We start from the raw sequence: 14983 nt of genomic DNA on the forward strand, positions 1-14983 counted from the left end.
GCTGTGTTACAATAGGTATAGCAGGCATCACTGCTGCCATAGCAGCAATGCTGCGCTAATGGGCATTAAATTGACATAATGCAGACATCCAAAAATAAAGTTCAAGTACAAGGCTGTGCTTGCATGGGATGTGCCCCTAAATGATCTGTGTTTATCAATGACAGATTGTCAAAGATGGGAATTAATAAAGCAAAGCTACTGCTGTAACTATACAGACTAAGTTAATGTCTGGGAGAGCCAATAAAAACCTTCTTCCTCCTTTACATATTCCCTGACAATTGCATTTAAGTGCCACATAGAAGGAGCAGCAGGCAGCTACTCCTGGGGCTGGAGTGCCTGGGAATCATCACAATATTAGACTTGATATCCAAACCCAAACATATTTACGTTAGAGTTGATCCAATCAAAACTTGAGACCAAACATTACCTGCATCAAGGTCCACAAGGGTGTTAGGTCAAAGAAAATGGTTTGCCAGAACTTTTCATGACAGAAATTAGAGCCTAAGAATACAGAGGTGCAAACTACTGCTACAACCATGAGTCAAGCAGTTTAGTTTTCCTGAACAGCATTCTTATATTCAGCACCAACAGAGTGGATCAAAAGGTCTTCTGCTGACACATTTTAAGAGAATTTTGGTTTTGATCAAACCAAAAACCACTTTTTATATTTTTTCAATAGAATATCTCTTAATGTTGTCAAAGTCTAATTTTTTTTTTCATCTGCTAGTTACTCCTCCATTGCAATAATTCAGCAATTTAATGCTTATGACAATGGTCAGTTGCTATTAAAATAATTGCAGCAATGTAAAGTCACCACTTTTACATGTTATGGATTAGAAGGCAAGAAAAACAAAATTTAGACTGCAGATACTTCATCTCATCACCAGAACAAGGGTAAATAAAAGCAAAGTGCATCAACTGAAGACACTTTAGAGAGACCAAGAAGAATTTATTGCCATTTCTAATGATGGAACATGTTCTCTTAAAAAGAACTGGCAAACCCACGACTTTTTGCCTCATAAGTTTAGCAGATACCCATACAAAGCCAGAGAGCAGTAACAGGGCCTTTTACACAGCCCTTTTCTGATATGAACTGTATTTTTCTACTTTGCATTAATTAGCAAGGGTCATACAGATACCAGCACAGGAGAGAGAAGACAGCTCTGCCTCCTCATTGTGATGGTTTTCACTTCTACCTTTCCAACCAACCAACTCCCTCCAGCTATCTGGGAGGAAACGTGATGTTTTCATGGAGCTCAGCAAGCCAGGGACCTGCAGGCTTCACAGCAGCTCTCATAAAACTGATTGCATTGATCTCAGTAAAGCCAAAGTGATTTTCATCAGCTGAGGAACTGGTCTGACCTGTACAGAACAGGCTACTGTGCACAGTAAAAGCCCAAAGGCTGAAACACTGAAATCCAAGCACCTTGACATAGATAAGAGGGGAACTTTTAGCTCCTTTCAAATGTGCAACAGATTTCCATGGACTTCAGCATAGCAGGAACTTCCCTGGTGGCAAACTAGGGCTCATTCATTAGCACCATTTCAGCTACACTGATTTATTCCAGATCAGGTCCTGTCCTTAAACTTCTGTGACAGTGGAGCATATATTCATGACCTATTATCACAGCATGGAGAAATGGAAGGAATGAAAGCAGCACAAATGAAGATTTTATAACTTAAATAAAATTGAGGGATGTTATTCTTTATACTTATTTCATAGAATAATTCATTTCTTACCTCACAGATACAAGCAAGCTATTGTTCAACTTCAGTTCTCTCAGATTAGGCAGATGCACACCTGTGGGAACAGAATATAGAATCACTTTACAGACCTGGGATTAGAGTAGAGGAAAATTCTGACAATTACAAGTTGAAACATCTAATTTTGCAAGTATTTCTTAGCTGTTTCTGGCAGGCCTGTGCTGGACTTCTTCTAAGAAAATCAATGAGATTATTTCACTCAAAAACGATTTCGTCCTTTGCATTTTTGAAGCATATATGTATTGTCTGCATGACTACCCAATTACAATTTTTGAACCCCTCACTGGAAATTCTGATATGGCACCTTGCCAGACAGACAACAAAAGAAACTGGCTGGATGTGTGACTGTTTTCTTTGGTCTGATTCCCCATTCTGATAGACTTTTAACTGAGTGATACTCTGCAGAGCTACAGGGATACTTTAGAGTATAGCATTCCATGACCTATTTAATGACAAGTACTGATGGACTTATGGATACACAGCCAGGAAACATTTCTTCAAAATATAACTTTGAAACAAACAGCAAACATATAATGATCCATTGTCACAACAATATCTTTTATAGTACACAGGTCCCCCACATGCTACATTTTGCAAAGCATTTCTTACCTCTTTTAATTTTCTGGATACAATTGTTTACCATTGAACTGTACAAGTTTCATACCTATAAAACCCTCAGTATTCTGTTGTTATTACTTTAATTAATGCTTTTTTTTTTTTTTTTGCATCCCTGAGAGACATTTGCCTTTTTGATTCACTCTAAAGATATCTAAAGAACCAAAATCATACACCAAATCCCTCTGAGCTACAGAATAATTTAGACATAAGCTCAAGTCTCAGTAAGAATTTCTTATGGACAGTAGCAAATGTTTACCCATTCCCACTAACAGAGTTTACTCAAGACTGGTGAGCATCCTCCAGTATAACATGCAACCATGTAGAAGTAATACCAATTTTAGACAATTTTCATCATTGCTGAAACATTAAAATGTGTTCTCAGCAAATATTTTTATGAGTTCTCTGAGTAATCACTGCCTGGCAAGGGCAATTTACCAATGTCCAGTCGAGTCCTTTGCAAATGATAAGAAAAAAAAGAAAGGGGAGTGGGATCTCAAAAGCAAAGAAAGGAGGTCATGTTGTTCATTCCCTAAAGAGAACAAGAGCATTTATGTCAAAAACATTTTAATAAATCATGTTTTAATAGAAGCATTATCTACATCCCATGTTATTTTGGAGTGATCATAATGCACATATTGATCTTCATGATGTACTCCAAGTATTTAAATTCATGTCTCTTCAAAGCACTTTTGAAAATACAGAAAATTCAAAACACATTGTGCAATTTTTTAACCTTGTTTTTCAAGCGCTTTCCACAATCCACAAAAATTAAGAACAAATTAGAACACATAATGCTTGCCTGCAGGATATGTTTTCTCATGTCAAACAAGTTTTATATGTTTATATATATATATGGCAACAAAATAATTTGGAGTCTTGGCAGAGGAAATATTAGGATCTCTGTTAATTACTCACAGCAGTCATACTAGCTACTGAGCAAAGACTCCCTCAGATATAAATACACAAATCATGGCCTAAGAACTCCCCCCCCCTCCCCAACCCCGCCAAAAAAGAAAAAAAATCTAGACTCTAAAAAATTTTTATCCGCTTTCTGACAGGGATGGAAAGATTAAATGTCATGCCCTGAAGTGTTAAAGGAAAAAATGACAGGGATTCAGTAGCCTCCCCAGTCCCAGCTGAAAATGGAGTGATAGTGCCAGGGATTCAGTCAGAGATGTAAAAGGGTTACCAAGCAAAGGCTGTTGCAAAGCATTGCAAAGCAAAGGAGTTTTAAGGACTAGTGTTAAGCACAAGATTTGAATGAGGAGTCAAGAGAAATGGAGAGACTTGCTTAAGAAAAAGCTTTTAACAGAATGCATTTAGGGATGGCTCAGAAAAGAAGCAACTATTAAACGATCCAAAGAGGCCGAGTGACAGGCTGATAATACAATTCTCACATCTGGTTAGTTCATTATTGTAACTAGATCCTCCATCTCAGATATTTTTTTGCACTTTGGCACAATCTATCCCCGGGAAGTTATATAGTGTTACACTTTAATGTGTGGTTTAGTGGCTTGAAATAGAAGTATACAATGTGTGGTGGTGCAAAATTCTGCTAGTGATATTCTGCAATGTATTCCTGCAAGTCTGCAGGTTCTTCCCTCCTGTAAGTTTTATATCAATATATAATTGTTCTTTGCTGCTAAGAATTCATTGTACCATTGATTTTGCTGGTTTTTAGAGTCCCAAATCCTTATAAATAGATTAGAGACCAGAAGTTTAAATTAGGAAGAGAAAAATTATAAAATTAAGGTGGACAAGATACTTATCCCAATGTAACAGTGTATTTCTAATTTTCTTAATTTTAACCCTCATGGCATATTTCCTCAGAGCAAACAGACATGATACTAACATATAAACATACTCTAAAGAACAACTGTATTAATTTCTAATATTAATTTTAGAAATACAAGTGGTAGATGCCTTATCCTGAAACTGCCTTCCTTTATGTAATTTTGATTTTTAAAAACAAGAATGGTCTACAGAAATGCTGATGATTGCAGGACAAGACTGAGAATTCAGAATGATGAGCAGTGTTATCTCATGTGTCTACGATTCCCTTTCACTAAAGACCGGTTTTGTTACATGGCTCTGAAATTACTAACCACCAACAATGTACTAGTGTTAAACTATTCTACTCTACCAGTGCAACTAAATGAAAGGGCAGAAAGAAATCAAAGTGCAAGTTAGGTGAGTAAAAGTGATAGACACGTACACTCAACAGCACTGCCTGAAGTGCTGCACTTCACAGGCAGGGTAGCAGTGTAGATGTCTTTCCAAGGTGCCTTGGTACAGATGGTGGCATTTAGAAAACTGAGTAGGAGAAAAGAGAAAGCAGCCCAAATGCTGGTTCTATGACATTCTACAAGTTACAACACTTGTAATACTTGCTGTTTACATTATGAAGTATTCTCTAAGTAGCATCATATATCTTTTTCTTTTGTTAACAAAAATCATCATGGCTTGACTTTTGTCTTTTGGAATATGGACTAGTGAAAAACAAACAAAAGAAATTACTGACAAATGCTTGCATTGGCATCATGCAACCATTGTGCTTTGTTGATTCTACAACACGAAACAGGCATATGAAAACAGGCTGTACTCTTCTAGCAAGAGCAACCTGATATGCAAATTAAAGAGTCTATTTAGTTCACTTGAGCTGTGTTTGATCAAGTAAGATACATCACTCTGATCCTATTTCTACACATGCATTTTTTTTGCACATTTCTGGGATGAATTGGGCAGTACAACTGGAGGTGAGACCACAGCCCTTTCAGGCAAACCCAAAGCAGCTGCAGTGAAGCTACCTGACATGGGATCTCACAGAAAACACATCAGTGCAGGGCTTCACATAAGCACACTGCCCCGGTACATACTTGTGACTCCTGGAGACCCTGCCCAAACCCTGCTGTGGGGCTTGTTCAAGCCTTGCTCAGCAAGTTTGTCAGCAGAACTGCTAAGCCAAGAGCATCCTGGGCAGCAACACTCATGCCAGACTTGCTCCTCCAGCCTCTGTGTCGCTCCCTGGCCATGCAAGCTCCTGCTGCTGCCATGCTGGCTGCCAGCAAGGGTGTCCCAGCTCTGCAGCCAGAGTGACAACAAACAGGGCAAGAGGAAAGAGAGATGATGACCCTGTGGGAGAAACAGCACATGACTACTTCTGAACCCTTGGCAGAGCTTTGCCTTGATAAAATGCCTGCAAGGGAAGTGGCAATCTCCAGACACATAATCAACTTAGTCTGGCCACCAGCAGGCAACAATTCAATAAGGACCAGCGAACAGCACTGTGGGTAACTTGATTTGGAGCTATTAAAATTACTTAGAAATAAGAGGACTATGTAGTGTCTTAAATGAGTCTATCCCACCATTATTTTCAACAGGAATTTCTATGAGCTGGTCATAAACGCAATTCCATACCTGTCAGCAATCAAAACTGAAGGGATAAGCTAACGAAAAGGAAATGGTCCCTCTGAACATAAGCTGAGGTCTACATGCAGCTGAGGAGCACAGAAAACAACTCCAAGATATGCAAAGCTGGATACAAGACTTGCCAAGGCATTCGGTGTTTCATCTGTCACTCAGCAAGGTGCACTGAAGACAGCTAGAGATTTCAGCAATTACCCCAAGCCCTGCAAATATTCAGATTTAAGCTCTGGCATGAAGCCTTTCCTTAATTTTAAAACTGATCACATGAAAATATTTCAATATCAGTCTTTCCATGTTTTAGTCCACACCTTGTCCCTAAGAAAAGTAACTCTTCCTCCCAACCATATCATGCCACTTTGTAAAGGCAGACCTGAAAGACTAGGCAAGGTTAACAGGATGGTGCTCTAAAGTTTAGCACATCCCAAAGTGGAATGGTCTTGAGAAAAGTATCAAGCAAGATGTTTTAAATCACTCTGGAAATCTTTAGGCCCCAAGTGTTTGTGTTACAGTCTGTAACACAGGCTGTAAACCTTGAAATGTTTCTCAAGTGAAAACTATGGTGTAAATTTGGAATTTGAGTGCTGCAAGGTTCCAGGTGACTCAGAGTTATGTGCATTCTCATAGCTTTTAACACTGTCACCTGGGCACTTAAGACCTTGCCTGGCCTATTTTATCTTTACACATAAAACCAATCAAAAAAATATTGTTTGCTGAGCGTGGACTGATCATCCAAACAATTTGCTGATGATAAAGATGCTCTTACCCACCTTCTACAACCAAGGAATACAGTGAGAGCAAGGTGAAGTGGTTTAATATGTGTATAAACAAAGCTTATTAGCCAGGTTTGAAATGCAAAAGCAACACCAAATTACAGAGCAGTCCAGGCTGGAGGGAACAGTTGGAGGTCTCAAGCCCAGCATCCTGCTCAGAGCCAGGTTGTCTGTGAGATCAGGGTGCTCAGGTCTTCACCCACTTGAAAACATACCAGGATAAAGCCTCCAGACCTCTCTGGATACTTTTATTGCTTGACTGTCCTAATGGGGGAAAACTTTAAATCCTGTCACACTAGAATATTTGTCATTCTAGCTGGTCTGCTTCTTACCCTACTGTTTTCCTCAGGCTATTTCTCCAGACCCCTATGACCACAGACCAGGTCAGCAGCACAGTTCCAGGGGCAGGCAGCAAGCAATGAGCCCAGCATCTTCAACAGCAGTCTTGCTTGCAGCATTCACAGTGGAGGTGCAAACTGCTCTGCAAAACCTCTAAACATTTAGGCCTTAGTCCATGTGCCTAAAAATCATCTGCCATGTGAAAAAAGAATTGAAAGAAACTAAAGTAACCTTTCTGCCCTAGCCACTTGCTGACATTTGCAAAGAGATTTTCACAGGAAGAAAACTCAGAAATGCACCTTAAAAAAAAGAACAGAAGGAAATTCAGAATGGTCTTGATTTACTGTTATTCTCAAAAGCAGTGGGGACCTGCAGGTGCTGGTTTTTATGGCCCTCGAGGGCCAACTCTTGGTGTGAACAGTGGGAGATAAACAAGATGGAAATTATTTGCATCATGGACATAGTGTTCTATATTTTGTAAAGGTTGCAAAAGACTAACCATGGGTAGGAGTATGGATTTATTCCAGTAATGGAAAGGAAAGGGAAGTAGAGAGTAATGAAGGTGAAATGCTAGCCTGTCACAGCTAATGTAAAATGGCATAGGAATGGGAGCACCACTTTTGAGCATTATAGAAATGGCATAATGAGATTTCCTAATCAACTGGATTAGTTGAAACATGATTGAATAGATTATGATCTCTGAAAGAAGTGGATGTAACTTACCTTAAATTATCAAGTGCCTATGAGAAAGAGACTTATTTATGAAATAAACAGAATAACCAATACAAAGGGGTTATATATACAAAAACAAAAGCCCCTTTCACTGTTCTTGCTCAACCATTCTTGACAAACAGACATCAAAAGACCCATTAAAGCTAATCAGCTGTTATATTGGTCATTTGCATGTGAAAAATTAACAGCTTGTCTGAAAGCACCAGTACACAGTTTTGGGGATATGGCTCCTTTTCAGCACAGAATATATTACCCTGGAGTAGTTACTTAGCTTCAATGTAGCAGAAGACAGACTTGGGTGTGGTAGGAATCCACATGACAGAAAATGACTGCTAGTACCGGAAAAAAAACCTAAGGCTTTTATTCTCAGTGTTAACTCTGCTACAGAGGGAATTCCTTTGGTGCTTCTCACTTCCCTGGTTCAGTGATGATGACATAAAAACGAATGACAAGTGTTAGGGCTGCTTGGGGCTCATCAAAGTGATGTATCTACAGGACCTGCCTGCAGCTCATTTTCCAGCACAGCTCAGTGAGGCCAGGTGCAAAGAAAAGCTGCTGGAAGCACAAGCCACCTGATACCCCTGGCAATTCCTCAGTCACAGGGAAATCTCACAGTGCAGAGAAGCTGACCTTTGGCTCATGTTTCACTAAAGACAAGAGCAAATGCCCATTTAGGGCCTAGAATATCATACAAGAAAAATTAGTCCAAACTAATTTGCTTTTGACAGAAGTCCTGTCACTCATCCCATTGCCAGAGTTTCCAGTCCTATGCAGAGCCTCACACAAGAAGACAGAGATCAAAGAGTGTGAGGCACAAGGAGATCCTGTTTCAAGAACTCTTGAGAAGGGCAGTACTTTTCACTGGCTGATGGTTAGTGAATCCCCAGTCAAGACACCATAAAGGAAAATTCAAGATGATGAACAGAAAATAAAGTGTTTTCTTACCAAAATTCCCCAAGCTGATCTCTCTGGTGTCAACTCGCATCTCTAGGACCTTCACTTGTTGAAGATCATCTACCCCTGCCAAAATTTTCTGTAAAGATAAGCAGAAATATATGTGTACTCTCATGCAATAAACCAGATGTCACAGCAGCAAAAAGGTGTAGAAAGATTTTCAAACAGTGTTTTGTTAACATATATTTCAGGTCAACATGGCTAGATGTGCAGTCACATTGAAATGAATGTAGCATTCAAAGACCTTTCTTCCTTGTAGCCCCAAAATATTCTGGTCTCCCAAAACTTATACATTGCTTAAAGAGTTAAGGTTCAGGGTTACATTCAAGCTGCAAAGCAACAATAGACCTACATGCCAGCTAGCTTCATTTAAACAGTATGTCCACGCTTTAAGATGTGCACAAGTCTTGCAGTAATCCTCAGCAGATGGAAAGCATTAACTTTAAACACCACCTGTAATTCAACAAGTGCTGGTAGTAGAACTCAACAAAACACACTGTTTACCTTTGAACCCAAAACAATAAAAAGAAACATGATTTTAGCTCAAGTAGCTCACATTTCTGACAGAAGACTACACTAATTACAAGAATTATTAATTTCTTAAAAAGTATCTAGGCAATACAAATAGAGGCCTTTCAAATCCTTCATTATTCTTACAAAATTGTAGTAATTGGATGAACCATTGCATTAAGCAAGGATGTGTGTGCAAATGCAGACTCTTTCCTAATCTTCCCTAACATCCTAATGTCTGTGTTGATACATGCATGTACATTTTGCCATGGCAGAGGAAAGCAACAGGAACAAAAGCAGAAGCTATACACAGAGGAGAGAGGGAAGCTCTAAGACTGCCAGTGAAACCCACAGCAAGGCTATGAAATCCCAAGATGCCAGACTGCAACTCCACAAGGAGCTGAAGCAATCTCACAATTCCACTGCTCTCATCCCCTCTTTCTTCCTGCTAAGATCCAGCTTCTCTCTCCCCAGTTTCCCTCATTCACAATACATATCCCACCACCTCCTTTGCATCAGCCTAGTTGCATGAATTCAACAAAGTACACCAGAAGAACCATATGCTTTGTTCCTCATTGGGTTAGTGGTTCATGGAGGAGTCTGAAACAATCCTTGAGAAATGAGAAGCAAGGTTTATTTGTCATGCTAACTGCCTGAAATTGTTGATGCTATATATGGCGACGGAACTTCTAAATTTTCACCTTTCTATGTCAAAAGAGTAAGGGTGTGGGGCTGAACATGTCCACTTCAAAGAAATGTCTGACCCTGGCATTCAGAGTTTCCTCCTCAATGATGCAACCAAGAGCAGGGGTTGAAAGTATTGTCACCAATCTTTTGGACCTTTACTTAAGGTGAAGGCAGAAAGCCATTCAGTAACCACCACATAGAGGAGACAAATTTTATCATTATTAAAAAGCTACAACATTCTTTAGGTTTTTTAATAAGGGAGAACTTATTCATTAGAAGGGAATGTGTAGGATGACGTCTGCTTATGAATTTTGGGCAGAAAAAAAAAAACCCACAAGAATATCCAGTTAATTTTGCAAGGAAAAAATGGTGGGTTCAACATTCCTGCGCATTAGGTAACATTTTTATTGTGCACAAGTGACTGCAGCTTCTGCTGATGTTCCACATCCTCTTGCAAAGGACTAAAACCAGTCTGAGTGCAACTGAGATGGTAATCCAAAAGCACATGGTTTCCAGAAAAAGCTGAGCATTCCTTCTTGAAAAGTTGTCCCCCTTTATAAAGCCTTGACTTGCACTCCTAAGAAACAGAATTATCCAATATCTTCAACTGCTTTTGAACTATTTTTCAAACATTATGTTTAAAGTTGTTTTTAATCTTATTTTTAATCTTTTTTTGTAAACTGTGATTTTAAACAGCTTGAACATAAGAAAGCTTCTAAGACTCTATCCCTACATGCAGCCACCATAAAATTTGTTTTGCTCTTGCAAACGCAGCAAACTTAACAGCTACAGACAGCTTTCTCCCTCCAAGTGAACACAAGATCTCTCATGGCAAGACACATTTTGCAGTAACCCTTTTCAGCAGATGACACTGTCTGTCACATAGCACAAGATTATGTGTGAAACGAGAGCTAGCCGATGTCCTGGCATAAAACCATGCACTCGGATTGCTGCATTTGGATGCAAGCTCACTGTCATTAAAGGAAGAAGCTTCTGAAAAATACCTCCCTGCTTGCCATCAAAATAGTTTTAGGAGCCTACATCAGAACAGGAAGAAGCCTCAGAACAAGTAATAAGCTTAGGGTCACACACACTAGGGTCAGTTGAGTAGCAAAAGGCCCTATAATACCCCAAGGAGTCTTTGTTCCTTTTTTTGTCCTTTTCTCCTTTGCTGTCTGCAAGTTCCCTGCATGCTGTCCTACCCCTGCTGTATTCCAGACAGCCTCCCTTTACAGTTCTGCTCCCTGATACTATTTTCAAAATCCAACTATAAAACCTGCATGAAGTTATGTTCTCTCCTTGTCTAGAGCTCCCTATTCCTTTTTCTCATACCAGGAATTACCAGTGTTATTCCCTGCCCTCTTTTCCTCTTCCCAATCCATTATTTGTACGTTTTCCACTGCCTGAGAGATGAGCTGCTTAGTGCACCCTTATTTTATACTGCAATAGGCAGAACTGTGACTCCAGTGCTGGAAAGGGTTATTGGCTGTCATCACCAGCTCTTTGAACTATAGATAGCTGCCTTGAAGCATGTGCTAACCAGATGAGACAAACTCCATATATTCTCAGTGCCCACCTCCCTGTTCTGCATTTCCAAGAGTCTCTATGGCAATCTCTGTCCTTCCATCTGCTGATGGTGAGGAGATGCTGGGACAGCTTGAAACCAATTTGCTGTGGGATGCAGAGCTTAGTGTGGTACATGAAGGAAATGGGAAATGCTCTTGGATGGAGGACATGAGCTCATTTAAAGGCACTAAAGCACTGAGACCCCAGATGTTGATTGCAAGTGAGTCAGCAAGCGAAGTCCAGAGTGGCACTTCAAGAGGAGGTTACATGGGGAACGGTTCCTGTGGAAGATTGTTAGGACACTGCTACTCTCCAGACACCATTCTTGGCCTGCTGGTGTACCTGCAAGTGTGATGCTTCTCATGTCACAGTTAAAATTCACACACCAGGAATGGGGGATACTTAGGGAAGCATGTGGAAACAGTTAAGCAAAGATGAAACCTATTTAGCAGGATATTCTATTTGTGCTGTTGTTCAATGTCAAAGCATGGGAACCTCCATCAAACCTTGAGGGATATTTTGGATGAATTTTGCTACAAGAGGAAAAAAAAAAAAAATCATGACCCAACACACTGAAGGGGTCATCAGCTTGGACAGAGAGATGTCTGACATCATGTGGATAGAAGTGATGCTCAATGCTCTGTCTCTCTTCATTCCTAGGGCCATTCTAGGTCTAGGACAGGCTCCTGCCCTAATTCAGAGGTGACCCACTGTGGTTTCAGGTACTGCCTGCCTGCCCATAGCTTAATGGGCTGTTCTGATAGCCAGGGACAGAATGTCTCTGCCTGTGCCCCAGGAATGCTTACAGACATGAAGGTGCTGAAGGTGCCATCTAGGTGTTTCTTTGGCTGTTTCCAGCTGCTTAGCCTTCAGGTAGAGCAAACAGAAAGGGACCAAGGATCTGTTCTAGACAAAGAGTGGGATACATTCACAGCTATTTTAGATCAAAAAGATACTTTGAAAAAAACCAGTATAATTCTAAGCTCAGCATTGGTGTTCAGAGAGGACTCTGCTTGCCATCCATCTGCAGCCCTGCAGGGTAGGTGTCAGACAGAGATATTTTCTGAAAAAAAATAAAACATCAAAATCTTTCTGGCATGTTATGTTCAAGAAGGTGACCTGAAAGGTTGATCCTGAGCAGCAGTTTGACACTCCACTGTAAATTTGTTTATTTGAAAGGACACATTTCCATGGTAAAGCACAAGTCTTTGAATATACTTTGAATACAGGGTAAGTAAAACAAAGATGAATAAAACTCACTTTACATTTTTTTCACCTTCTTCAAAATAGGAGTAAAACTATTTTTCATGAAGAATCTCTTGCTAAATAATTTAGTCAGTATTTTAAGAAGCAAGTCCATGATGTTTCAGAAACCATTCCTACCAGACAAAATATCTGGCTAACTGGGGACTGCATACTGGTTTGGAAAGCTTCTTTTCTGACTGACAAGAAAAGCCAGTAAATATTCTGTAAGAACTGCAAGTGAGAAATACTTCTGTGCTTGCAGAGCTTCCCAACTGGTGGAGCAGTCACCTGGGGATGCTGGGAAATCAAGTTCAAATCCCACTTGAAGCTATCTGTAAATTCCTTAATGACAAATAATATCTGTTCAGTCAAAACTGGCACACACAACTGATGTCTTCTCCCTTCCTAGATTTTTCACATACTCTAAGAAAAGTAGGCACGTTGCTGAAGAACAAGTTGCATGCAGCTGTCAGAGAAATATTTCCAGCTGTGCATGCATTTTTCTGATCCTGGTTAATTTGGCTAAGACAGGAATTCCAGAGTGGTGAACTTGCTCTCTTTGAATACTACACCTGCATGCAAATTCCAAATTCATGTCCATTCATGTGTTTATTACTTTTTTTTTTCAAATTCACAAGTCAAGTATAATCTCTCCTTCACAAAAAAAAAAAAAAAAAAGGTGCTAAAAGTATGACAAAATATTTCTTCTAAGAAGAAAAATATTGGCAAATTAATAGGCCTTAAGTGATGCAATGAAAGGGAACAGAACTTCCACGTGGCCCCACATGCAAACTTCCTTTCAAAAGGGATAAATGCTGCAGATGCCCATAACTAAAATATTTAGCTGTATTTCAAAACTTTCTGCATATACACAAAAATACATTCTTCTCTCAGCTCAGATGAAGAGATTAGCTAGGTGCTACAAAAATATTTTCTTGGCTTATATGGGAGGTGTAGATGAGGGCAGTAAATGTGAAATTTAAGTAGTGGTGGATGCATTAGTAAAGAGGTCTTTATTCTTGTGCTGAAGACCCAAGTCATGCCAGCAGACCCACATGGATGGCCCTTGCCTTGTCTTGCTGTCCACAGCTCAGCTCCTCACTGACTCATGCTGGGGAGTCACAGTTCTGACACCGTTTTTAAACCAGTACTAACAATCTGATGTGGCAGGTTGCTGGGAAATCTAGCTGTTGTAAACTTCAGCAGGCATGTAGGGCTCCACAAGATGGGAGGTTTGTTGATCTCCCAGAAAAAGCCCGTACCACCTCTGTAAGAGGAAAAAAACTATTTCAACTATGTGCTGAATTAACAGGCAGGTCAGGAATGTACAGGCTAATAGACATTCTTACCACATTTTCTGCTTAGATTTGTTGTAAGGATTTACTTTCCCTCACAGAGATATAAAAAAAGTCATACCCCACCATTAATTATTTTTCCTATCTAGGAGTTAGGTACACAGACAGCAGCTACAATGATTGTTCAAGACTGTGTCACTGAACATGGAAAAGTCAAGGCTGTAATGTCATTTTATGTTAGTTAAGCACTGGTGGCTATAAGTAAATGAACATCTGAGTTTTTTCATGCATATGTGTGTGCATGCATATAAAGATTCCTGATGTGCAAATTTGAATGTAAAACATTAGATGCCTAAGTAGAAGGCTGAACACTAATATAACAACTACAAGCCTTCACTACTGTAAAGGTATGAGTATTAGGAGAGGAACTTTGAAAGGAAAGCTCTGAAACTGAAGGAGGCCTTGTAATTTTTTTTTCCCAGTTCACAGTATTACCTCTACTATCTGCTGCCTTGAGCAATCTGATCTAACTTTGAAACTAGCTATGCTCGGAGCAGAAGATCAAAGTTGCAGACTTCCAGAGGACCCCAGAAAAATTATTATACATTTCTAATGAAGGATTCAGCAGATCCAAATTCAGTCAAATTCCGTTACTTCCATTCCCTTACTCTACCTAATTTATCAAGATTCTGCACTTTCCTGATGTCCAGTTTTTTCCTCAAATCCAATTATCTTACAACTGTGAGGAAAACTTTCTGCAAAAGAAAAAAGGAAGCAATTGAGTCACTTCAGCAAGAATCCCATCTGTTATTCCAGGACCCTCCAGCATTTTCTTTTTCCCATGAGGATGAGTGCATACCATATGAAATACACCCTAACCTCCTGAGCAACAAAACTAAACACCACATCCGAACACGTGTTCCTAAGTTTGGAAAACACGATTAGTTGGAGCAGGATCAATAAAAAGCAAAATTAGAGAATACTTCCTTTCTTCTCTAAAGATCACACAAAAACGTGATTGGGTTTTATAATGTGACAATGTCTGGAATATCATTTGACCTTGTAAAGTGAGTTTCT

General features: G+C 39.6%; 1 protein-coding gene across 8 annotated transcripts in view; it reads right to left on the reverse strand.

Moving 5' to 3' along the window:
• The window catches only part of LRRC56 (leucine rich repeat containing 56), a 59888-nt gene that overhangs the window by 29821 nt on the left and 15084 nt on the right, over positions 1-14983 (reverse strand). For 7 of the 8 annotated variants that reach the window (XM_085581653.1, XM_085581652.1, XM_085581656.1 and 4 more), the window contains 2 exons: positions 8595-8682; positions 1741-1801 (listed from right to left, as the gene is read on the reverse strand). In XM_085581653.1, the coding sequence (XP_085437779.1) occupies positions 1741-1801; positions 8595-8682 (149 nt within the window). Of the gene's footprint in view, positions 1-1740; positions 1802-8594; positions 8683-14983 lie in introns of those variants that run through there. The other variant, XM_085581658.1, reaches the window with a different exon arrangement.

The sequence above is a fragment of the Lonchura striata genome, chromosome 5 (assembly GCF_050655825.1).
Source record: "Lonchura striata isolate lonStrDom1 chromosome 5, ASM5065582v1, whole genome shotgun sequence".
Taxonomy (NCBI): Eukaryota; Metazoa; Chordata; class Aves; order Passeriformes; family Estrildidae; genus Lonchura; species Lonchura striata.